The 23,622-nt window shown below is 46.6% G+C and overlaps 1 protein-coding gene across 1 annotated transcript in view; it reads right to left on the bottom strand.

The window, feature by feature from the left end:
- LOC130393347 (dedicator of cytokinesis protein 3-like) overlaps window positions 1-23,274 on the bottom strand; it is a 42,106-nt gene extending 18,832 nt beyond the window's left edge. Inside the window, exons 1-13 of the mRNA XM_056604359.1 lie at window positions 22,853-23,274; window positions 17,336-17,419; window positions 16,659-16,699; window positions 11,422-11,477; window positions 9,529-9,625; window positions 7,477-7,625; window positions 6,726-6,810; window positions 5,274-5,315; window positions 3,867-4,021; window positions 3,331-3,412; window positions 3,158-3,218; window positions 2,335-2,482; window positions 289-377 (exon numbers count right to left, since the gene is read on the bottom strand). Of these exons, the coding sequence (XP_056460334.1) occupies window positions 289-377; window positions 2,335-2,482; window positions 3,158-3,218; window positions 3,331-3,412; window positions 3,867-4,021; window positions 5,274-5,315; window positions 6,726-6,810; window positions 7,477-7,625; window positions 9,529-9,625; window positions 11,422-11,477; window positions 16,659-16,699; window positions 17,336-17,419; window positions 22,853-22,889 (1,126 nt within the window). The 5' untranslated portion in view covers window positions 22,890-23,274. The remainder of the gene's footprint in view (window positions 1-288; window positions 378-2,334; window positions 2,483-3,157; window positions 3,219-3,330; window positions 3,413-3,866; window positions 4,022-5,273; window positions 5,316-6,725; window positions 6,811-7,476; window positions 7,626-9,528; window positions 9,626-11,421; window positions 11,478-16,658; window positions 16,700-17,335; window positions 17,420-22,852) is intronic.
- Window positions 23,275-23,622: the final 348 nt, after the last annotated feature.

The raw sequence follows: 23,622 nt of genomic DNA, 5'->3' as shown, positions 1-23,622 counted from the left end.
ATATCAGTTTTTATACTGATTACTTATTGCTTTATTAGTCACACAGCCCAAAGCACCCAGAGTACACATTTTGCTTCATATATTTAACAAAGCTATTGTTTTTGCTTGCTTCATATAGATCTGAAGCCTATTTCAAACCTGAAACAGTATTTAATATGTGTTTGAGTACATTAGGCTTAAGTCCTAATCAACAGAAAGAGGTGGGAAGGGCTGGTGAAGGGAAGTACAACTCAGATGAAGCCTGTAGTGTGACACCAACTGATTCAAGGAAGTCCAGGTATACGTTACCATAGTTGGTGCTGGGAGCCGAGTACTTTGTGTTGGACTTGCGGATGATGTTCTCATGTATCTGGAACCACTCGTTCTCATTGTTGCATCTGGAAGGGAGAGAGAGAGAGAGAGAGAGAGAGAGAGAGAGAGAGAGAGAGAGAGAGAGAGAGAGAGAGAGAGAGAGAGAGAGAGAGAGAGAAGGGGTAGAGGGAGAGAGGGAGAGAGAGAGGGAGGGAGGGAGGGAGAGAGAATGAGCGGGAGAGAGCGATGAAGAGAGAGAGTGACGGAGGGAGAGAGAGGGAGAGGGGGGAGAGAGGTAGAGAGGGAGGGAGAGAGAGAAGGAGGGAGATAGAGGGAGAGGGGGGAGAGAGGGAGAGAGAGGGGGGCGAGAGAAGTGAGAGGCAATAGATGTTAGCGACCAGCAGGCCCAGATGGAGGGACCTCGGGGGGGTGGTGGAGCCTAAGGTAGGTAGGGGGGAACCAAATGAGCAGCATGGGGCACAGGAAGCCCGTTCCTCCTGGAGACAAGGTAACAGCGGGGGGGGGGGGATGGGGCTGGGTGGAGGAGGGGGGCACTATCAACCAGCACATTAGCCCCACATGCACAGCACAGTGCGCTAAGCAGAGCTGACAGCCAGCTCCTCCACCAGCCTTTTTCATTACCGAGGGCCCGTGGGGGCCCCTGGGAGAGGCAAAGGGGGGGAAACGCACGGGCTGGAGCGTGATAGGAGAAGACAGTTTGGAGGCAGCTCAGCCGAATCACTGCCGCCGCTCCGAGAGGAAGGAGCATTTACACTGCGCGAAGAACCCCCCCCGCCCCGCCTCACCCCGCCTCACCACACCAAGAAGAACAAAAAGAAAAACAGCAAACCTCGTTCCTGGGGAGTCTCTATTCATGGTTATTTTGTTATCTAACCCAGGCTCTCGTGCAGAGGGGGGAGACCCGGAGGCTCGGTAGGGGTCAGGGCAGTCTTGTCCGAAGGAAGCCTCTGGGTGGACCGGCGGACACGGATGACCTTTTGGTCGTCTGGCGGAAACATGACGTGCTTCGCCGGGCCACCTGGTTCCTTCTGAACACTGTGGCGGAGCGCAGCAGATACCCCGGCAAAGTCTTGGGCGGAACGACGCAACGGTTTGGTTTATGTTGTGCCTCCGACCCCTTGACCCCCGTGGAGCTCCTTGTGAAATCTGCCCCAGGAAGTGCTGACAAAGGGGGGGAGAGCAGCGCCGCCAGAGACACGCTCGGGATATTGATTGACAGGGCAAGAATGCTTCGCTCAGTGTTATTCCTCTCTGTCCTCTAACTTTGTTCATTTATCTAAGTGTCGTGTCTCTTCTCTCTAGCTCTCTCCTCCCTCGCTCTCTTTCTCCCTTTCTCCTTCTCCCTCTCTCTCCCTCTCTTCCGCTCTCTCTTTCACACTCTTTCTCTTTCTTTCCCTTTCTCCTTCTCTCTCCTTCTCTCTCTATCTCTCTCTCTCTCTCTCTTTTCTCCCTCTCTCTCTCTCCCTCTCTCTCTCTCTCATTCCTCCCTCCCTCCCTCTCTCTCTCCTCCTTCTCCCATCCTCCATTGGTCAGGGTACAGCAGTGTCTCTGTGTGGTACGTTTTAACAGAGGGGACCATTTGCGCCTCATGTCAAGAGACAGCAGAGCAGCTGCTGAATTTTCCTGGGACAGTGAGATATCTCTCTGATCAAAACACAGAACGCAGCTAAAAACCATGAGGGGGTCGTGTGGTTGTCCAGGAACACCTCTTCCAACATTGTCCCTTGGTGGTGGTGGTAAAGTTCACATCAAACAGGATGATGACACCGTTGCATTTAATTATGAGATCAAATAATCCCATGGAACATTTAATGGACAATATACTTGATATGGAGTTTGTTAAGCTATTCAAGTATTTCTATCATTATATCCTTTTTTTCTATACCTCCCATAGAGCATTTAAGTGGGTCTCACTCAAGTGCTCTATAAATAAACACAACTTTGCATGACATATCATGCCAAGATTAAAAAAACAACAACACAGAACGAAGGGGAGAGAGACGAAACGAGGTCGGTTCTTACGTGTAGATCTTGAGCACAAAGTCCTTCTCCTCCTTGAGGTCGGTGATGGTGTGGAACACGTCCGTCATGGCCAGCACGGCGCAGCCATAGGGCCGTCTGTACAGCACATGGGGTGGGCCTTTCTTCGAGTCGTTCAGTAGCATACGACCTGGGGGGCGCAAAAACACATCACCACAACTCTAGGGGGGGAGGGGCTGAGGGGGTGGGGTCTAAGCAGGTCGGCAGCCTGAGGTGTCCCCCAGGTCTGATCCTGACCTGATGACCTCTGACACCTTTCGTCCTCTCTCTTTATTTTCAAGCCGTGCTCCTGTGTTCGATGTCCTACCCTTAGAGCCACAAAGAGCCCGTGGAAAATATGTTTAAAACACATGAATTCTGTCGAGACTCGTCTTGTCTTGTGTGCTGACCATAACACCGTAAGAAGCAAAATACTCAAGACTCACTTGTTTAGAGTTCACCTAGACTCTGCTTAGCCCCCCCCCACTGACCCCCCCATCCCCCAACCCCCTCCCACCCCTCTAACGCACTTATTGTATGTTGTACGTCCTTGCACTTAAAAATTGTACTTAGCATTGTGGAGCATCTTATCCTAGCCAGCTTTGTTCTACACGGGGAAGGGGTTAATCTAACAATTGTTAGTGCTTGGCACTAGGTTCTATGAACAATCTTACGGTACCGACAGCAATATATTCTTTCTCCCTTTTCTGACAAATGTACTTATTGTACGGTAAGCCTCTTTCATATGAAAGTGTCTGCTAAATGCCCTAAATGTAGATGTAAAGAAAGGGGAATTTTTTGCACGTTGCATTTGAACTTAACTTACCAGTTCTTATGACTTGTGCAACAATGTATAGGTCTCTCTTCAAGTCTTTGCTGCTTAGGTCCTGCAGGGGAACATAATGTAGACAATGTGATCAGAATACCATTGTGGCAGCTCAAATCTTAAATCAGATTTGGTCTAAGCAGGGTTTTTTTATACGAGTGAACCATTATTACCGTGAAGAGTGCACACAGACGGTCAACCTTCTCTGGATTCTTTGGCCCTCCATTCTTGTTCAACCTGACCATGAACTTCTCACTGAAAGAGAAAAACGAAACATTAGTAACCAATGGAATAAGTACAACCGCTGTATAATAATAATGTGCGTGCGTGCGTGCGTGCGTGCGTGCGTGCGTGCGTGCGTGCGTGCGTGCGTGCGTGCGTGCGTGCGTGCGTGCGTGCGTGTGTCTGTGTGTGTGTGTGTGTGTATATTTGTGTGTGTGTGTGTGTGTGTGTCGGTTTTGGTGTGTGTGTTTTGGTGTGAGTGTGTGTGCATGTGTCTTCCTGTGTCTGTGTGTGTGTGTGTGTCGGTGTGTGTGTGTGTGTGTCGGTGTGTGTGTGTGTGTGTGTGTGTGTGTGTGTGTGTGTGTGTGTGTGTGTGTGTGTGTGTGTGTGTGTGTGTGTGTGTGTGTGTGTGTGTGGGTGGGTATGAGCGTCTGTTTGTGTGTGCGTGTGTCAGTGTGTGTGCGTCTGTGCGTGCGTGTGCGTGCACCTGATCTGCTTGGCCTCGCGTGTGTCATAGAGGAAGAAGAAGACGTCCGCGTCCTCGCTGATGCTGTTGTAGGTGAAGCTCTTCAGGTTGATGAAGAGGTGGTGTGACACAGGGACACGGCAACTGTCGCCATGGCGCTGCCGCGTACCGTCACCCTGACAATGAGATAGAGAGATAGAGAACCTTAGCAACTAACAAGTCATCCCCCCCCTCCCACATACACGCGCACGGTTTTGGACAAACGTTTGGATTCCTATATTCGTCATCGGTCCACTGAAGCTCAGCACAAATAGTGTTAGGTCATTTGGTTTCTCCACCCAAAGTGTTATATATTTGCTTGATTCGTTACCATGAGTTTCATGCCACCTGGCGTACATGTGGGTGTTACACAGAATACATCGCCACATTTAGAACCATTTAGCTAAGGAATCATTAGGTGAGCCACAATTGGGGGTTTGGTGGCAGATTTCTAAGTATTATTACCACCAAAAACATGCATGTAGTTACTGAGCAGATGGTATTGTCAAAATCAACTTACTGTGATTTCCCAGATACATATCATCAAGGAGCAGGTATGTATCCTGCTCAAGGATGCCTAAACCTTGATGCCTGAGGTATCGGCTTCTGACATTGGGAATCAAACCCAGTACCTTTTAAAACGGGAGTCCAACGCCATAGTCACTATACCATCCTGCCCCAAGTTAGTCTGTGACGGTTATAGTTTCCCTCACAACAATAAGGTATGACGATATACATTGAAAATGAGTCAGCTCTCCACACGCACATGGCTCGATCACATAAAGGGGCCTGGGGTGGACTCAGGGTATGGCTCCTCATAAGTTTGTTCTGAGGTGGAGGTGAGTCATCCTAAAGCCCAGTGCTGTGGGCAGTGTAGTCACAGTAAAACTAGAATTCAATTATGCATAGAGTTGCACTTGTCAGTGTATGTGTGCGTGCATGCGTGCGTGCGTGCGTGCGTGTGTGTGCGTGCTGGTTTGCGCGAGTGCGTGATCCAGGGGTGAGTGAGGGGTGGAGGTAGCCTGCAGGCGGTTGAGTTGTAGTCAGAGTGCCCCCTGTGTCTTAATAACAGTGCATTACTGTGTAGGCATAATGTTGTTTAAATATGGTTGATCTCAGCCGCCTGGCGGCTGAGACACAACGCACCGATGTGGCACTTTCCTGAAAGCCTCCACATGTACAGTGTGACGTGGATCCCGAAGGCAGGGGCACTTGATGCTAACACTCACAGTACGGAAAAACAAGATTCCGCCATGACAACGGGTGCATGGAAACAACTCAGCCAGGGGAAAACGTTTCAGAAAGAACAAATGGCAAAGGAATGCCGTACAAGGAAGTGTGGGCATCTATTTTTAATAGCGGATGCACAGCTGCAATGAAAAGCCTTACCTGGGTTGTGCTTTGCTGGCCACAGTGTCTGCTGGATACATGCTGTAAACAAACAAACAAACACACACACACACACACACACACACACACACACACACACACACACACACACACACACACACACACACACACATACACACACACACACACACACACACACACACACAGAAACAGAGAGGGAGGTGTCAGTTCAGTTGCTGTACTCAACACAGGACATGTTTACCTCCCAACAACTTTCTACACACACTGCCCCGGAGGTCTGCTCCCATCCCATGGTTCAGAAACGGACAGAATAACTCACCCACTTAAATTGCCAAGAGGCTGTACTTCAATGTAAAAAAGAAGCCCACATCATGTCGAAAACGTGCGCACGTGGGAGAGGAGAGGACAAAGCCGGCTAATCCCCCACAAACACACGCACACACACAAAGACACGCACTGCCCGGCGGTCTAACATAGCCCCCACTACACCGAGCTGAAACGGCGCCAAGGGCCTGGGTCCTGCCAAAAAACAAACTCACTTTCATCGACATTCAGGAGTCATTTTTCTTTGGCACGGGTCAACGCTTTACTTTGTTTTTAGAAAGGCACGCCATTAAATGCAGGAAAAATGTAAATGTAAGGAGAACATTGGATATCTCCTGGGCGGTTGGGGAGTTGTGTTGCGTGCAGACATTTGGCCGATGGCCAGATGGGAGCCTCCTCATTTACCTAACTGTGGAGCTGCCACATCACATGACCTGCATTTGATTACCACTGTGCCGTAACCACATGCTCCTCATTTAGATCTGCTCGAGTGATTCTCGTCTCCCACCCCTAATAGTAACGGCAACACCCAACTCACTCAGCACGATTTCAAAGTCACATAAAAAAAACAACTCGCTCTTTTAAACGGCAAAAGCGTTATTTATCTACACGCCGGTCGTCGCGTTTCACCCCGATGAAGCGCTCTCTCCGAGCGCTGGTGCGCAGCGTGTCATACGGCGTGACGTCGCGCTCGTCTAGCTCGCCATGGCGCGGGCGGGCGTCACGTAGCAGCAGCTGGGTAGCGCTGCCTTCTGTGAGTCACCTTCTTATGGATGAGTTCATCATCGCCACACATCGCCACACAACATGTTCTTATCGGTCGAACCACACCCAGGCAGAGAGGGACAAAAGAAGCAAATTGCAAAGGAAGCGACTAACGTTTTGTAGTAATTATTATAAAAAAATAAAATCTGTTCATTGATTGAAAGTCAATTCAATGAATTAACAAATCCATAAGGAACCTCCATGGTGCCTGGAATAAATGTTTTAATATGTTGAAGAACAACTCAATCCTGGATCGATTGAAATGATCCTCGACTTATCAACGGCCCAATGCGGCCCAATGAGAAAATAGGAAAAGTTAAACGCAAACACAATCACTCACTGTTGCCTAAATGTGTGTTGAGTAATAAATTGTGACGGTACCATTTTATAGAGTTCCGAAATGCTGATCTGATCCGGATCAACCATCTCAAACTCCTTCCTCGGAACCAGGTCTAACCCCAGGTGCCTGGTGGAGGAGTACAGAGGGGTAGAGGTTGGGGGTGAGTGGGGGGGGAGAAAGGTAGAAAGGGAAATGGGAGCCATTAGAAAGACATCTGTCCAGTTGGAAAACCAAGCAGCAGAGCAATAGCACAGGTTAAGGAAACATTGAATTGTTATTTCGATCCTGCAAACGTTAGTTAACAAGATGGTTTGTACCATGATATCACTGGTAATTAAGTGGGTGGCACTGAGCTAAAAATGCACAGCCAATTAGCTAGGGCTTATTACCGGGCCCCTAGCCAATGAAACTCCGATGAGCAGAGCACTCCCAAGTATAAAGATACATCCGGTCTCACCAGTGATACATGCTGATGTTGACTAAGACGATGAAGGAACACTGTAAAGTCAGACCAATCCTACATTAACCAACAGATGGCCCATTGACCTAATGCGTTTCCTAAACATAACGCAACCCCCTCTCCCCATAAAATGACATAAACATTATACGAATCATACACATATTACATTGCAGAGGGCAGGGATGACTAACTAGAGCAAGAAAAACAAAGAAAAGGCCTTTGTTGTAGAGGAGGGAAAGGAAAAGTGAAAGTGATCGATCAATCAATTCATTCCTCAGCTCTAGATGTGAGGCGTTGTGCGTCGTTGTTGTTTGTGTTTGTCGGCCACTCACTCGTTGCCCCAGTCCAGTCGCACAGTGATGTGTCGTTTGATCTCACGGGTCTGGTCCTGGGCCAGGTGACCCTGGATCAGCTGCCGCCGGAGGTCCATCAGCTCGTTCATCACATGGCGCAGCTTATGGAACAGGTCCACCTTGTGTTTCTGAGGCGGGACCAGAGACCAGGGTTAGAAAGACAGCTTCTCGAGCAAGCGCCTCGGATCACGTCAATCTGGATCACACGTCTCTAACCCAGGGGCTTCATTGTGTTACCTTTATTTATGTTTGTATCGATCACGGATGCTGACCTCTTGAATGGTAATGTCAAGTGATGCATATTATTAATGAAGTCTGGCAGGGGAAAAGCAGAAATAATAAACCTACGTCTGTAATTCCAGTCGTAGGATAGCCACACTTGTTCCGTCGAATCAAAATTTTTCTATGCTACTATTCCAGGTTTGTTTACATAACGGCACAAGTCATTTCCTACCGCTCGGTATGCACATTTAATGAGGATAAGAGAGTATGTTCTGAACGGCTGGGAGATGCCGGAAAGCCCATCTCTTGATTATCCCTCTCGGATTATTCCTTGGGGCACATTATGTACATTACAACTAATGCACATTTATGCTTAGACCATTGCTTCTTCAAGTACTGCTATAAACTGTAATTGGCTGCTATAAGAACTGCGGTAAGGTAGCAACTTCACCATGTAGCCCATAATACATGCCTTTTTTTGTTTTTGGACTATCATGACCCCAACTATAGCTTTTACCGCACAGGGGGGGGAAGTGTGTGTGTATGTGTCTGTGTGTGTGTGTGTGTGGCTAGCAACCAAAGCGAGCGTTAGTGTTAAATCAGTGGTGCACACATTAGTCGAGCTCCAGAGGAAGTTACATCACAGCGGTCACGCCTCAGGCCCCTTGGTTTGGCTGGGAGCATGAGCAGTCTTCACCCAGGCGGTTATGTAAGGAGACACTGCCAGCTCGGCCGGCGTATCCGCTCTACCCCACTCTGTGCCCCCCCATCCCCCAAGACCCCCGCGTCTGCCTGGCAGCACCGGGACGATCGGGAGGAGGACGTTTGTGAGAGGGCCTTGGGTTTCCCCCGGTAACGTTTATTCCTATTTTTCCTTTTTGTTCATCTCTTTTTTTCCTTGCAGGGCGGGCCTGACGCAGAGCGAGGAGGTCTCCATGGAGAAGGAGGAGGGGGGAGGGAGAGGGGGCAAGATGGAGAGCAACGTCTGAAGGACACCGCATGTAATTGGATAGGACGGCTGCGAGCGCCGGTATCTGTGGCCAACGAGCCTTCTCCTTGTGCCTCATGGAAAGTGTTTGAGAACACGGCTGAGGTTTGACAGTGAGACGGACTGGCTTCAAAATATGCTTCTGAAAAGGAGCTACCGTGTGTGTGTGTGTGTGTGTGTGTGTGTGTGTGTGTGTGTGTGTGTGTGTGTGTGTGTGTGTGTGTGTGTGTGTGTGTGTGTGTGTGTGTGTGTGTGTGTGTGTGTGTGTGCAGCTGTCCCTGTTTGAATTCACCTGTAACGTTCTTTGTGCCATCAAGAGATTACTGGAGGGAGAGGAAGTATAGAATATAGAATAACCTGTAGGGGTTTACAATATAACCCCTGCAAGGCATTATTTAATTAAAATCCCTTCCCTTAACAAGCATCATTCTTTAAGAGTAACACAATGCATGCCTTCCCAAGTCCACTCAAACAAGTCCACTCAAACTTCTGAAAGACAGCTTTCCCATGTGTTCCTCATCCAACTGGGGTTCCACAAAGGTGTCTATGAACAGAACATTCAAGAGACACAGCAAGGGCCTGTAGAAAAGTCATTTAAGTGTGAAAAATGTATCAATATTTGCAACGGTGCGTATTTTCAGGACCGTTTTGCGTAAACGATTCAACCAGAACCTGGGAGACGTGTTAATTAGTCGCACACATTGGGACCATTTTGAATCAACACATCAAACACCGCATCAGCCCGGTGCTGCACCTGTGTTCATGTCATTTAGAGTTCACACCAGTGGGATGCAATGGAGATAATCCAAAGTGTGACTGACCACGTAGAGCTGCTTCCACAACACGGCCCATTCCTGAAGCGTGGAGGTGGTCTCTGTGATGATGGGATCCTCCAGGGGCACCACCGTCTCACAGAGCCTTGGGGCACGCACCAGAACCACACACACACACACACACACACACACACACACACACACACACACACACACACACACACACACACACACACACACACACCGTGACAGAAATGTCACAGAATAAACAAATAGGACAAAACCAAACCGATCACGTTTTGTGAGCTGTGAAGAGCAAATCTGCGTAGAATATTAATCATAACAATAAAGAAAATAACAATGATCAATGCATCATTATTATAAAGACTAATATAGTCTTTTGTGGTTATTATTTTATTTATTTTTTCACATTCATGGCGAATCGTCAGAGGAGAAAGGAAATGAGCTTTGGATAAAACAACAGCGATGGCATGAAAGACAGACACATGACTCACTTCTTCTTTTGTAAAGGCTCCGCCATGGCATGCAATCAACACACCCAACTTTGATACATCAAAGTTTTCCCTGGTTTTGTTGCTCGCGCTACAAAGAAAGATGTCTCTTGATCAAATCACTCCACAGCCCAATCTGTTACATGGAGGAACCAAAGAAGTGATGTTCTATGTTCCGGGAGGGGTAACCCTTCAGAGGTACTACAAAGACGCGCTCAAGCTTTACCTTATTCACTCCACCCGACAGCAAAGCACAATCCTCCAAAGTCAAAACTCAAAGCACAATAACGTCAATTTCCCTCCTCATCTGAACGATTGTAATTGTTCCATTGCAAACAGGAAGTCCCCTGCTAGGCGCAGGCTCCACCGCGGGGCAGTGTTAACAGTGTGATAGTATGCTACTAGTTGGCGCCGGGGCCCACAACCACGAGATGAGATCTGTGTGAGCAGTTGCTGATAAAGATCTGCTCTGCCTTCTGCTGTCTTCGCCTTTTGTCTTTCAACTGCCACGCACAGTACAAATTTTGACAGTCTTTTGTGTGTGTGTGCCTGCGTGTGTGTGTGTGTGTGTGTGTGTGTGTGTGTGTGTGTGTGTGTGTGTGTGTGTGTGTGTGTGTGTGTGTGTGTGTGAGTGTGTGTATGTGTGTGTATGTGTGTGTGTGTGTGTGTGTGTGTGTGTGTGTGTGTGTGTGTGTGTGTGTGTGTGTGTGTGTGTGTGTGTGTGTGTGTGTGCGTGCGTGCGTGCGTGTACACGTGCGTGCGTGCGTGTACACTAGTACTGGCTCTGATTCTACGTCCCCATGTGCATGAAGATCAAGAAGGATTTGAGACAATAGAAGAAGAGAATAGACGCTTTGCGCGCTCAGACACCAGCCAACCGAAAGACGTCATTGGTGTGACTCAAAAAGAGAGTGTCATTCCATTAGCCATCAAGTGAGACAAGATAAAACAAGTAGGTGATGTTTTGCTGTAGCTTCTCTTCATCCCTATTGTAGGGTGAAACCCGACAAAAACCTTTACAAAAAACCTTGGCGTCCTTCACTAGGTCTGAGGACGGAAGTGGTGACAAAGAGTGTGAGATAACGCTTTTACTCCCACCTTGTTTTCCTTCAGGAACCAAATGTTGGTTAGCCAAGATCACCTGGCTCATGCTGAAGTACTTTTGAGTCGTTCAGCAGACAGGTATTTTGAGCAGGTATTTTCAACTCAAGGATGCCTACAGGTAGAGTAGGTCGGGGTTCAAACTCACAAACTTTCAGCTGGGATCATCCTTACCACTACACTATCCTTACTCTCTGGTCGCCGTGAACAGGTGATGAACAAATGACAAACACAAAAGGTGAATGACGGCCGTGTGTGATTAACTGAAACGAACAAAGACTTAATAAAAACCTTGGAAAATCAGTGTTTGTAAAAGCATTAGACTCACCCTCTGTTGGTCACTGTGGATTTCTTTAGGTGAACATAACCCGTTGGGAAAATACCCTGCGGGACGACAAAGTTAAAGGTTAGGTGTAACAATGCTGTAAGGAGGTCACAATTAAAGATACAATTTACCAGACAACACCAGAGAAACACACTATTCTCTGTGAGTTTTTGTATCTATAAAAATAGCCAGCATTATCTACAGTTTGATCCACGAGTTCAATCCACGAGTTTCCCTCTTCTCTGTATTATTCTCCACACAAAGATCCGACCGCCTTCAGCCTTCAGTTTAATTAACAAGTGCCAAAGGCTGTTGTGTTTTCTACAGACACCGACAACTGGCACACAACACAGAAGACAGGAATACGGGATGCAGCATCTAATGGCCCTAATTGTGGCTTGACTTAGGAGGGAAGGACATTACAGACTGAATGGTGCCAAGTGCCAGACGTGCATTTTGTCATCTTTATTCTAATCTGGCAGATGTGATGAATTGGCCACGGCATGCACAGCTGATTTTCTCTCTTGAGATGTACACACAAGCACACACATGCGCGCGCACACACACACACACACACACACACACACACACACACACACACACACACACACACACACACACACACACACACACACACACACACACACACACACACACACACACACACACACTAAGTGCGTGGATGAGTTAGTGTGAGGGTGGCAGACGACATAACAAAATGGAGGTATTTTGCTGGTTGCTACTGTAAATAGATGGGGAGAGCGCTATAAGAGGCGAAACCGGGGAGAGACTCCCACCCCTCTGTTCGCAGACAGATTTAGCTTGTCGTTCCCTTAAATGTGCCGCACACACAAACACATCCACTTCTGCCCTTTCAGTTCAAAAGAGGCTAAGAGTTATAAATAGAGATCGCCTGCTGGTGATAACCTTTTTCATAGTAGCGTATGCTGTTTCTGAGGGAAGGAACTGCTGCATTCATGAGGACCGTGACTTCAAGAATTGTGATGCGTGACCTATGGCTAAATATGCAATCTTGAAACACAATTCGTAACCAGGGGCCCGGGATAGAAATAACTCTCAATCAATCATATAAGTGGGTGGTTATTTCGAGTAGCGCACAACCAAATAAGACGAAATGATGCATACCAGTATATGAGGGGGATTTGGGCAACAAGATAAACAAACACAATTAAACCACCTCATCCTTTAAAGGTCCCATGACATGCTATTTTATGTATTCTTTAATATAGGTATTAGTGGGCAACTAACACAGTATTCAAAGACGTTCCCGAAATTCAGCCGTGGTGCATAGTTACAGCCACTCCGAGCCAGTCGCACATTGAGCTTCCCCCAAATGCGCTGTTTTGGTGTCTCTAGCTATAATGCAAATGAGGAGGAGCGAGGCGGGTCAAGGAGGAGGGTGGGGGTGTGGCCCTGAGCAGCTTGCAGCCACGGTACCATGCGCTCTGTTTACAGTGGATGTATCGCAATGGCGAGGCGCACACAGCCTTTAGCCGTGTTCTGTAAATATTCTAGAACACACGGGAGTCCTGGAGCTCTATATCTAAATATTATCATATAGCCTACACAGATATCTATATCATATAATATATATTATCACGGCCAAAAGCTGTGTGAGCCGATATTATGAATCTCAAACGACCCCGTTGGGTTCTCCGACGTTCCTGGTTCTTCAACGTCCACATCAATGTGAAGTAGACACTGTAACGCAAGTGTTTCTTGTCGGTTCTTTGACGTGTCTTGTATTTCCACGACGAGACTGTTGAGGGGGTTATCTGAGCCATGGTTGAGAAGGAATTGGGGGAAAGGAACTTTGGCTTTGACTCTCTCAAGAACATGAACCACGACATGGAGGAGAAAGGGATTGTTGGCGGCGAATGTCTCCCGCTTGAGCCCCGCTGAGGGACCACCGCCGGAGGCGGAGGTGCCTAAGCGCTGCCCGGCAAAGATCCCTTTCTCCTCCTTGTCGTGGTTCATGTTCTTGAGGGAGTCAAAGCCAAAGTTCCTTCCCCCCAATTCATTCTCAACCTTGGCTGAGATAACCCCCAATACGAGTCTCATTGTAGAAATACCAGAGACGAGAGTCCGACGTGTTATGCACCATAACACCAAAAGCAGAACGGTTATCCAAATAACAAGGAAGTGTACAACACTTGCGTTACAGTCCTGGAGCTCTATATCTAAATAATATCATATAATACATAGATATCTATATCATATAATACATATTATCACGGCCAAAAGCTGTGTGCGCCTCCAGACGATATTGTGAATCACAAACGACTTTGTCGCGTTCTGCGACGTCTCTGGTTCTTCCACTTTCACATCAACCTGAAGTCGACTGAACCGCACGCTGCCGGCTGCCCGCTGCCGGGCGATGGTGCCTCGCGGCAACCAAAGCCAAAGTTCCTTTCCCCCAATTCCTTCTCAACCATGGCTCAGATAACCCCCACAACAGTCTCGTTGTGGAAATACAAGACACGTCAAAGAACCGACAAGAAACAATTGCGTTACAGTGTGTGTATTCACACACACACATGTGGCGCTCGCACGGTCGAGTCTCATTGGCGGGCCAACGTCTCTGGGCGGGCCAGGCAGAGTAAGGGGAGGAGCTGAGATTCTTGGTGACGTCATGAATACAGACATTCCAAATCAGCGCACTTGAGCCTCCGTTTTTTCAAAGGCGAGCAGAACAGCTGGTGCTCGTTTTACACCAAACGCAAGTTTTAGCCACTGGGGGACCATAGGCAGGCTAGGGGAACTCATATTTATGTTAGAAAACCTCATAAAGTGAGATTTTCATGTCATGGGACCTTTAAGTATCCACCAGGTACTAGGTAGCATGCAGTAATAGTTCAAATAGTTGGAAAAGTGATTTGTATTCTAAAGCTAGCATACGTTATTCAGGTCAAATGCACAAGTACATAGTAAATCATATGTTTCCATATCATAAGCCAAAAATAGAATTGTACTGCACTGTGTAACCACAGCTTTTCATTTGAAATCTCTCAAAGCGGGAGATAATTGTTACCTTCATTATTTCGTTCCACAATCTTCCTATTCCAGAGTTGGGAATAACATATTGTGTGTGATGCTCCTGTTGGGTGTTTTTCAGTCGGATGTCATCGTGTCCCTGTGGTGTTAAAGGGCACCAGACAGTGTGTGGGGTTGGAAATACTCTATCTTAGGTTCTTCTCTGATCCGGTACAGTGAGGTCACTAAACCCATGTCATGGGCCGGTCTTCTGCTATGTTTTGGTTTCTGCCATTGGAATGTTCCAAAACGGTACGTATGGCAACATCATATGGGACGTTATGTACTTCAATGCATAACACCACTTCCTGCAAAGCAAGACCAATGGCAGTAAACTAATCGAATCTAATCTAATCCAATCAAAATGAACCAGCATGGGAGAGGAGGCTCAAACAGGCTCTCTAAAGGGAATGAGATACTTGGGGCTCAGGGGCTTAGGCTTGAAACTATCACTCCATTCCCTTTCCACCCACTGCAGAGCAAATAGTGCCTTCTGTGAAACCGGAACCACCCTGGTTGTGAGTGTGTGATGATCATATATAGTTGGCACTCTGGTAACTACTCTGAAAGTAATTGTATTAGCAACTCTATTGAAGCTAGCAAGCTTGTCGACATTGTGAACACCTAGTCACTCGGGTTTGCCCCATCTGCTGATAAATAAGATCAATGATTCTTTGGGGGGGGTGAGGTTGAGAGATCAACTCTAATGCAAAGTATATTTAATTGTGTTTAAATGCTTTCCATACAATACACAGGACAACACACGGATGCCCATGTCGTTTGGTGACTATCCGGTCATTTCAGAGCATAATATGATCAACTTAGTGAATTTTCTTCCTTAACAAAAAAATAAGTTATACAGAGCTCAGGTCGAAATATCTTAAAATACCAATCGTAACAATAGAATAATTAAGACAACATAACAGCTAACAGCCAATGCCCATTTGGCCTAGCTAACTTGCTGATAATCGTTCAATAACGCTATAGCCTAACTTCTGGCTGGAGACTCTACAGGAACCAGGAAGTGCGCGGGGCGGAGTGACGAAGGGTTCCCTGTTTTGTTACAGATGCATTTTTCGGAAGATAAATTAATTAGTGAGTGCAAGCAAAGGTCTCAAAAGACTTTACCAATTTATTTCTACAGAGGCCAGTCTACTATACAGGTTTGATTTTAAACCTTTACAGCTCATTTTTCTAAGGTCTTTAGTCTCCGTACAAGAGGTTGTAGCTTGTCTTCCCTTCTCATCTATGGGAAAGGTTTAGTTTTTACCAGTGCTGGCAGAGTTTGTGTTCGCTGTTGACCAAGGACCAAGGACATTTGGAAGACGATGCTTTCGTTTGAGTATAAAACTCTTCTGGATCTGGGATGAATGGTCATCCATATCACATTTGTTTTGGTTCCTCCGGTCAGGTTGTTTCCAGTAGAGACCCATTCCATGTAACACACGTCTACAGATCCCCATCGGTCCCACCCCCGGCAATACAATTGGTCGACTCGAAATATATTCAAAGATAAATAAAACCTTTGAATGTTGGCAGTCAGCTGACTGCCAACAGACTTTAAATGTTAATATAAAGTCGGATTTGTGAGACTTGCTTCAATGAATCATGAATCACAACCTGGCCAATACCAAAAGAGACAAAGCTCTCATACCTTAGTATATATTATAACCCTTTATATAATAAGGTATAATAACCCAAATCATATGCTAAACTATGCAGTTCAGACGGCTTGTTGTTAGCTTGTACTGTATTTACACAGCGCTCCTCTCCCTGGTGCTACTGTTCACTGCCCGGGCTCCAGCTCAGCCACAGAGATTGCACGTTTGCCTGTGTAGGTGTGTGGTTTTTTCTGTGTGTGTGCGTGTGTGTCTGTGTTGCGAGTGAGTGACACATTGCTATCAAATCTTAGCCAGAGGTGGAGTGTGACTGTGACACAATGCAAGGGTAATGGACTCAGTGGCCACTAGGCACTTGGCTTTGAATTGGTGCACACAGAAAGGTAACGTGGAAATATTGTAGGAAATGTTAGGAGGAAGAAACGTGGGAGGAGCACAAAACGCAGGTTCTGAAGCCCCATGGCTTATATGCTTTGAATAATTTGTCTCCAGTCATGTCAATAAAACATGCATGACTGCGTTTGACAACACAGATAGAGAAGTACATGTACACATGGACATATTTACCTTGACAGAAGGCTTCCTGGTGGAAAAGCCCCGGTACCAACCTAAAGGAAACACACATCAGCTTTTTAGGCACAGAAAATTATTTCAGGGATCGCCATTTGTTCAAATCCCTCTGCCTCCTCTCTCTCTTCGATGAGGTTGTCCCCTGTAGTAACTGGAACCACAAGCCGAAGAGAGTGGCACGCCATTATATATTTTCCCCCTCGCCCATGAAGATTATATTTCCACATCCTCCACCGCTGAAGTCAAAGTCAGGGTGTTATATTTGTCATATCGACAGTATTTCACAGTGACCTGACCAGTGACATTTCTTTGTGATGGTAAGCACAATAAATAGCACAAGAATATTAAGAAGATATCAGATTATTTAAAAGATTCTCAAATAAGGTCAGAAATAGCAAATATATGGTAAGAATAGCACAAACTATACTTGCAGAAACAAAGCACTAGCTGCATGCTAGAGAATTGGAATACAAGTATCCAGGTGGCCTTAGACAAAGGCATCGTTTATCATGTGGAGGTGTGCCTATGACTATGTAAAGTCAATGGATGGTCATTTACATTGAATGTCAAGGCGACCAGAGCATGTGTAGGAGTGAGCAGACAGCTGTACATTCTGTCCGGCAGCGACTCAGCCGTCTCCAACAGAACCAGCGTGGCGGCCGCGGCGCCCCTACCTTCACACTTCTCCAGGATCTGTACGGTTTCCCCGACCTCCAGCACCAGGGCCTGACATACTGGGGAGCGGAAGCTGCTGATTACTGCGCAAGAAAAGACAAAAAACAGAAGGAAAATCAACGTTTTGTTACATTTTTCTTTTATTTATTTGTTTTATCGCGGCGCTTGCTGGTGCTCTTCATATATATATACTGTATATATATATATATATATATAGAGAGAGAGAGAGAGAGAGAGAGAGAGAGAGAGAGATAGAGAGACAGAGAGAGAGAGAGAGAGAGAGAGAGAGAGAGAGAGACCAGAGTGTAGCTTTTGTCTGCTTTCTGCCTTGGGACCCCTGATAATGCACGTTGGACATCCATGTGTTTTTGGGGCTACAGAAAGGCGGTAAACTGGGGGATTTTAATAAGCCGTTAGATGCAAGCATCTAAACACAGTCTACGCAGGAGGCACTGTTTAACCAACTGTAAACAATCTCCCACCCTGAGGTGGGTAGTCATTTTAATAGGCAATTAATTCCTAAGCAGGCCCAATTTTAGTGCAATGTCATGTTAATTGCACGGTCTACAGTAAAAAAAAAAAAAAAAGTAAGAACCCACCCACAACTATAAAGTAGTTTGACTAAACACTGCGCCTTAGCGTGCATCTCGCATGAGCCAGATTTTGCAGCGTTGCGAAATCAGAAGCTTGGTGTGTACACACACAAGATCCTGCCACGGAGAGAGAGAGAAAAAAACCCACTAAGTATACGTTTAATCTCCAAAGCACAACTCGTCACACTGAATTGCCCCCACAGTGTAGCGTGTAGCCTCTGGCACCCCAGCCGCAGCCTGTTCCTGCGTCGGACAACACCGGCGAGACCTAATGCATGCAAGCCTGGGAAAATATACTTTTGTTTGATAATGACAGGACTCCATTGACAATAAAAATACAAAAAAAAGCATACAAATGGTGGCCCTTGGAGAAGTGCACCATGTGAGTCATTATGCTAATGAACTAGCCAGGGGACCTGTGTGAGGGGGAGTAAGAGGAAGAGGAGGAGGAGTGCTAAGGGAAGGGTGCAGGGGCTCAGCTTCGGAGCCCGTTGGAGGGAAACAAGTGCTTAGTTCCTTTGCTATGGTAACTATAGCAACAGATCGTCCAGAAACCGGGGGGCTTTCTCCAACTGTAACTGCTACAGGGACGTAGGATTTCTGGTTTATTATTTAAGTGTTTTAATGGTGAGGTAACAGAAGCTGTGTTGTTGAGCATTATTGTGTGAATCATTTACAGGCGTCAGAGAGTGATTGGCTTAACAAGAAAGTCACCATGTCACTGTTTTGCCCTTGGCTTCAGGAGTTGGTTGTGCACTATTTAGGAGCCCCCACTTCTTAAATGTCCTCCAGGTCATTTGAATTGCAAAAACATAACAACGAAACAAGAAAAGAAAAAAAAGGAAACGACAGGAGTCAAAAGGAAATGAATGGTGTGTTTGTTTACGAGAGCGGCTGACATCCAACAGATGGCAGCGGCAGTAATTACATATTAGCGGAACGTTACCTTGTATCTTGTATGCTGTTTGTATGCAATGTTTCCTGTGCCAGTGTGCATTAAGCTTGAGGTGCTTTGGTGAATCCAAAAGCTAACACAGTACAACAACTATCCCTATCGTCGTTGACAGAATGAACACTGGCACTCAGCATGCCACGAGAATCAGCACATCAGATTTGAACAACCACATATTTATATATTTCCTTACTTTAGACGTCCGTGTAAGGAGAGGTTTCTGGAACATAGACACATAAAACACACACGCGCACACACATCCACACACACGCACACAAAACCATGCATGCGGTAGACGTACGCAAACACACACACACATGTGCATTCACACACATGCACACACTAATTCATACATACACACACACACACACACACCTACACACACACACACATACAGAGACACGTTATAAATGGTGCTTGCCAGGGTGTTATTATTTTCTTGGTCTTTCTTTGTCACAATGATTTTGGCACACTGCAGCACGCAGCATTTAGCTTGTTGTCAGAGGCTTGACATTCAGAGTTTCAGTCTAACGTTGACCTATTTCACTTGGCTTCCTTTGCAGCCCTCTCTCACTCTCTATCACTCTGTCCTCAAAAATTCTTCATATTTTGTAAAGAATAAACACTAACCAATCTGAAGATCCATCCATTTCATAGCACCTTAATATTGTTGAATAATAAAAAGATTTAAAAAAAAGAGGTAGAAGAAAAAGCAATAATCTTTACTTTAGTGTCACAAAATGGATCTTCATACCTGCATCCCAACAACCCACATAAACAAATAAAAACAAAAAGGAAGATGACCACTCGATCTGACAGGATCCTTTGCTGAAGAGGATCGAGAACCTGAACAGTTAAAACAGTAGCTAACCTCACTCCCTTATGGTGCGTTTCCACTGCAGGGTGCAGTACGGTTCGGTTCGCAAAGGTGCGGTACGGATTGCGTTTCCACCGCCAAAAGTGGGCGTGACCCGGACTGAGCCGTACTCGTTTTGCCCTCGTCTTCAGTACTCCTCCGTTGGGGTACTGAGACGCCTGAAAGGGTGCCGGAAAATTCGAGCTACACACCCCCTCCGTTGATTGGTCGACAGAATCGTCACTTCCGGGCGACGTGGGGATAAAAACAAACAAACAGTAGCCTTTGGAAGTTGATTAACTGCCATATGAAAAGCATAAAGGCCAGGAACTGTTGCTGGACGTATTCCATTGTAGCTCTTGGTTTAATGTGTCGCGTTCAACTTTTCCATTGTTTTTATTGAGCAGACTACACTGTGTCGCGCTGCTATGATGTCACGATGTTTACGTAGCTGCCGCGGCGATCGACATCCGGCCTACCATAAAGGGTACTGTCGGCGGTGGAAAAGCGACCTCGGAACTGAGCTGGGCTATACCGCCCCCTCCCTACCGGACTGAGGCGAACCGAACCGTACCGCACCCTGCAGTGGAAACGCGGCATTATTGTGCTGACCCTGGTTTTACTTAAAAAGGCTTCATTCAAATGATGTGTAACTGGCTTCCTGTCACCACTTATTAGTGGATGGCAGGAGGCAGAGGCAAAGGATGCTGGGTCGATCCCGGGATCCTCCTAGCTAAGTGTTACTGCTCCAGATGACCTGGCTGTTACCTTGCCTTTGAGACTGCATATGATCTTGCATATGTGGGTCCATAATTATGAAAGCGCTTGTGGCCAAAGGTTTGAAAAACACTACATGAATGCAGTCCATCTTCCATTGTATTCCTTATTCATGAGAACAATTGGCGATGGGGTTGGGATGAGTTGAGCACTTCCGTCACGCAATCCACACTTACCCAATGCGACTGAGCTTGTAGTTCAAAGAGGTCCTACGAAGAGGTAGCCATGTTGTAGTTCACTACTGGACAAAGTTTCAAAACACGATGACGCAACAACTTGGCACGGTGAGAGCCAGTGAATCGTGTGGTTCATTATAACTCCAAAGCCTTTGCTCATTTACTGGTACGCTGCTCCAAGTTCTCGCCAACCTGGAGAATTTCTTCTACTAGACCTTGGGGTATATTTTGCCAGAACTGATTTCAAGTCAGTGTTACGGCTGCCTTCCTGTATATACATAGCCATTCACCTGTAGTGGGAATGCATATGTAAAGGGGTGATAATGGCCCCAACTTTAATCTATTTTCAGCACTGATGTAATGACAATAGACAATTGACTCCCTTCCTCCCTCTCTCTCTGCATCTCTGTCTCTCTCTCCCTCTTGCTCTATCTTTCTCTCTCTTTCTCTCACTCTCTCTCATACACAAACAGATGCACAGAGGTGCATGTGTGCTCTACTCATGCTTTATTTAGGCAGGCTTTGTCGACCGTGAGCAAAATGGTTCACAGTGGCCACAACTTTGGGTGTACTGTCTTCAAAGAATAATCCAATATCAGAGAATCCCTGAAGTGCGTGAAGGGAGTTTCCATCCTTATCGTTCAGCCTTGAGTGTGGTGCTAAGATGAGGGGTTGAGATAATGGTTAAATACATCAGAAATTATCCACTCAGTCAATTTGGGCTATGTAATCCTAAACACACACACACACACACCTGACTAGGTGTGTGTGTGTGTGTGTGTGTGTGTGTGTGTGTGTGTGTGTGTGTGTGTGTGTGTGTGTGTGTGTGTGTGTGTGTGTGTGTGTGTGTGTGTGTGTGTGTGTGTGTGTGTGTGTGTGTGTGTGTGTGTGTGTGTACAACGACAAAACAATGATGCATCACCACCTTTTTCCTATGGAGCTCCACCATAGCTTGTTTAAAACGGGCACACGAGCACAACGTCCCGTCCCCCCTAGCTGGTCTCCCCCATTAAGATCCCGGTCGTATTTCAGCACCATGGAGAGCGCTATTACACTCTTTACCGAATGGATGCGGAGGTAGCGGTGATCTGTTGCTCCCTCCTCCACCTCCGCCTCGTCCTTCTCCTCCTCCTCCTCCTCCTCACTCACTCACTCACTCACACGTCCACTGTTACTTTGCTATCCGCTATGCGTGTCTTGTCTCTCTGTGGATCATTCAGTGTGTTCAAACTTGTAGCCCTATACCAAGCCCTTCATAAAAAAAAGAACCGCAAGCGAGTGAGCAGCCCTGCAAGTATAGAACACGCTCGTGATGAGCATCTGGACATGACTCATTCGGTCCATCGCATCACTCGGATCATGTTGGCGTTGAGAAGGAGTAGTAGGCTAGTCGGTGTCGTAATAATACCCAACGCTCAAAACGATGACCGGTGACAGTTGTACAATCGCTTCAGAATAAAAAAAGATATAAATAATGATAATAATAAGGCATTTGAGTCTGTCGCAGCAGAAGGCCCGTGGTTATTACAGCTCAATGCTTCTACATGAAGGCTACATGCAGCCCCGCTGCTTACTCCAGCCTACACCTGTTGGAGGGAAAGGGCGGCGTCACTGCCCCCTTGTGGTTTAAACGTGAATCATCCTTCTCCCCATGATAAAGATCTTCAAAGAAAACTTAACAATAAGCCAACATTGATGCATGTTTACTGATCCCAACTACAACGATAGATGGTTTGATAATTAACGTGTGGGGCTGTATCACAAAGAAAGGCAGGCATTCGTGATGGTAGTAGGGGCTAGGGGCTGTATGGATTGAATCATCCCACGCAATTTCTCTCTCTCTCTCTCTCTCTCTCTCTCTCTCTCTCTCTCTCTCTCTCTCTCTCTCTCTCTCTCTCTCTCTCTCTCTCTCTCTCTCTCCCCCATGCAGTCACTGACCATGTATGTAAACCAATAGAACTGTAGGCTATAGGTTTTCCATTGCCAATAATAAGCAAAGTAAACATGAAATCATGCCTATACATGATCCCAAACGTCGATGACAACAAACCCCCTATGGTGGTTATTTAGAAAATGCCAAGGCACCAGCGTTGTGTCTAAAAGTCCCTGAAATCGAAGAATCTGACAATTGGGCAAAAATCAATAATAGCTTATTAACTCACCAACACCGATCTTCTCCTCCTCCGTAGGTATCCACATATTTGGTTCTTTTCCTTCAGCACACCAAGTCACATTATGTCGATATCCTGAGAGGATGATGCTAAACGTTGGCTAAAGGCTACGAATGATGTTGTCTCCTTCTCACACATCGAGATGCACGTCTTGACCGGAATCGGATTCTCCTAACGTTTGGAGAAAAAACGCGACCATCGTCGCCTCTGGGCTCGGGGGGGGTCTATGTGGTCCCGATGTGTTCTTCCGAGCCGTCGTACCGATCTGATGCAGTCTCCGTGTCCACCTACCAAACACACCGTAATCTATTCTCCCAACGCTAATATTACAGCCGCATTTCGATTGGATCAGTAGGAAGGTTTTTTTTTTCTATCGGCATTTATTTATTAAATTTTAGGTTTCAGGTCCTCGAGCCTATATATCGCACCGCAATGAAGTCCAGGAGTCTGAAGAGCTATGAAGCTATGAGCGAGCCGCGATCAGGACGCACGGGGGGCTCCGATCCTCACACGCGGGATTAGGACACTTGATTCGGTTCACCGGTCCAAACTGGCCGAGTGGTGCAAGAAAATATGAGCCAAACTGCAATATAGCATGAGCTGCGCCATCTTCACGTTACACGTCACATGACTCGGAATTGTCAACACTGAAGTGTCAAGCGTTTGCAGATGTGTGCTCTGCGTTTCTGTTTCCCTCCCTCCGCGACTGACTGACATTGGCGTCCATCACCCATTTCTATCCACTGCTTTGATTTCCAGTG

Source organism: Gadus chalcogrammus, chromosome 1 (genome assembly GCF_026213295.1).
Source record: "Gadus chalcogrammus isolate NIFS_2021 chromosome 1, NIFS_Gcha_1.0, whole genome shotgun sequence".
Classification (NCBI taxonomy): Eukaryota; Metazoa; Chordata; class Actinopteri; order Gadiformes; family Gadidae; genus Gadus; species Gadus chalcogrammus.
Note: the sequence above shows the minus strand (reverse complement) of the source record. Positions and strands in the feature narration are given on the sequence as shown.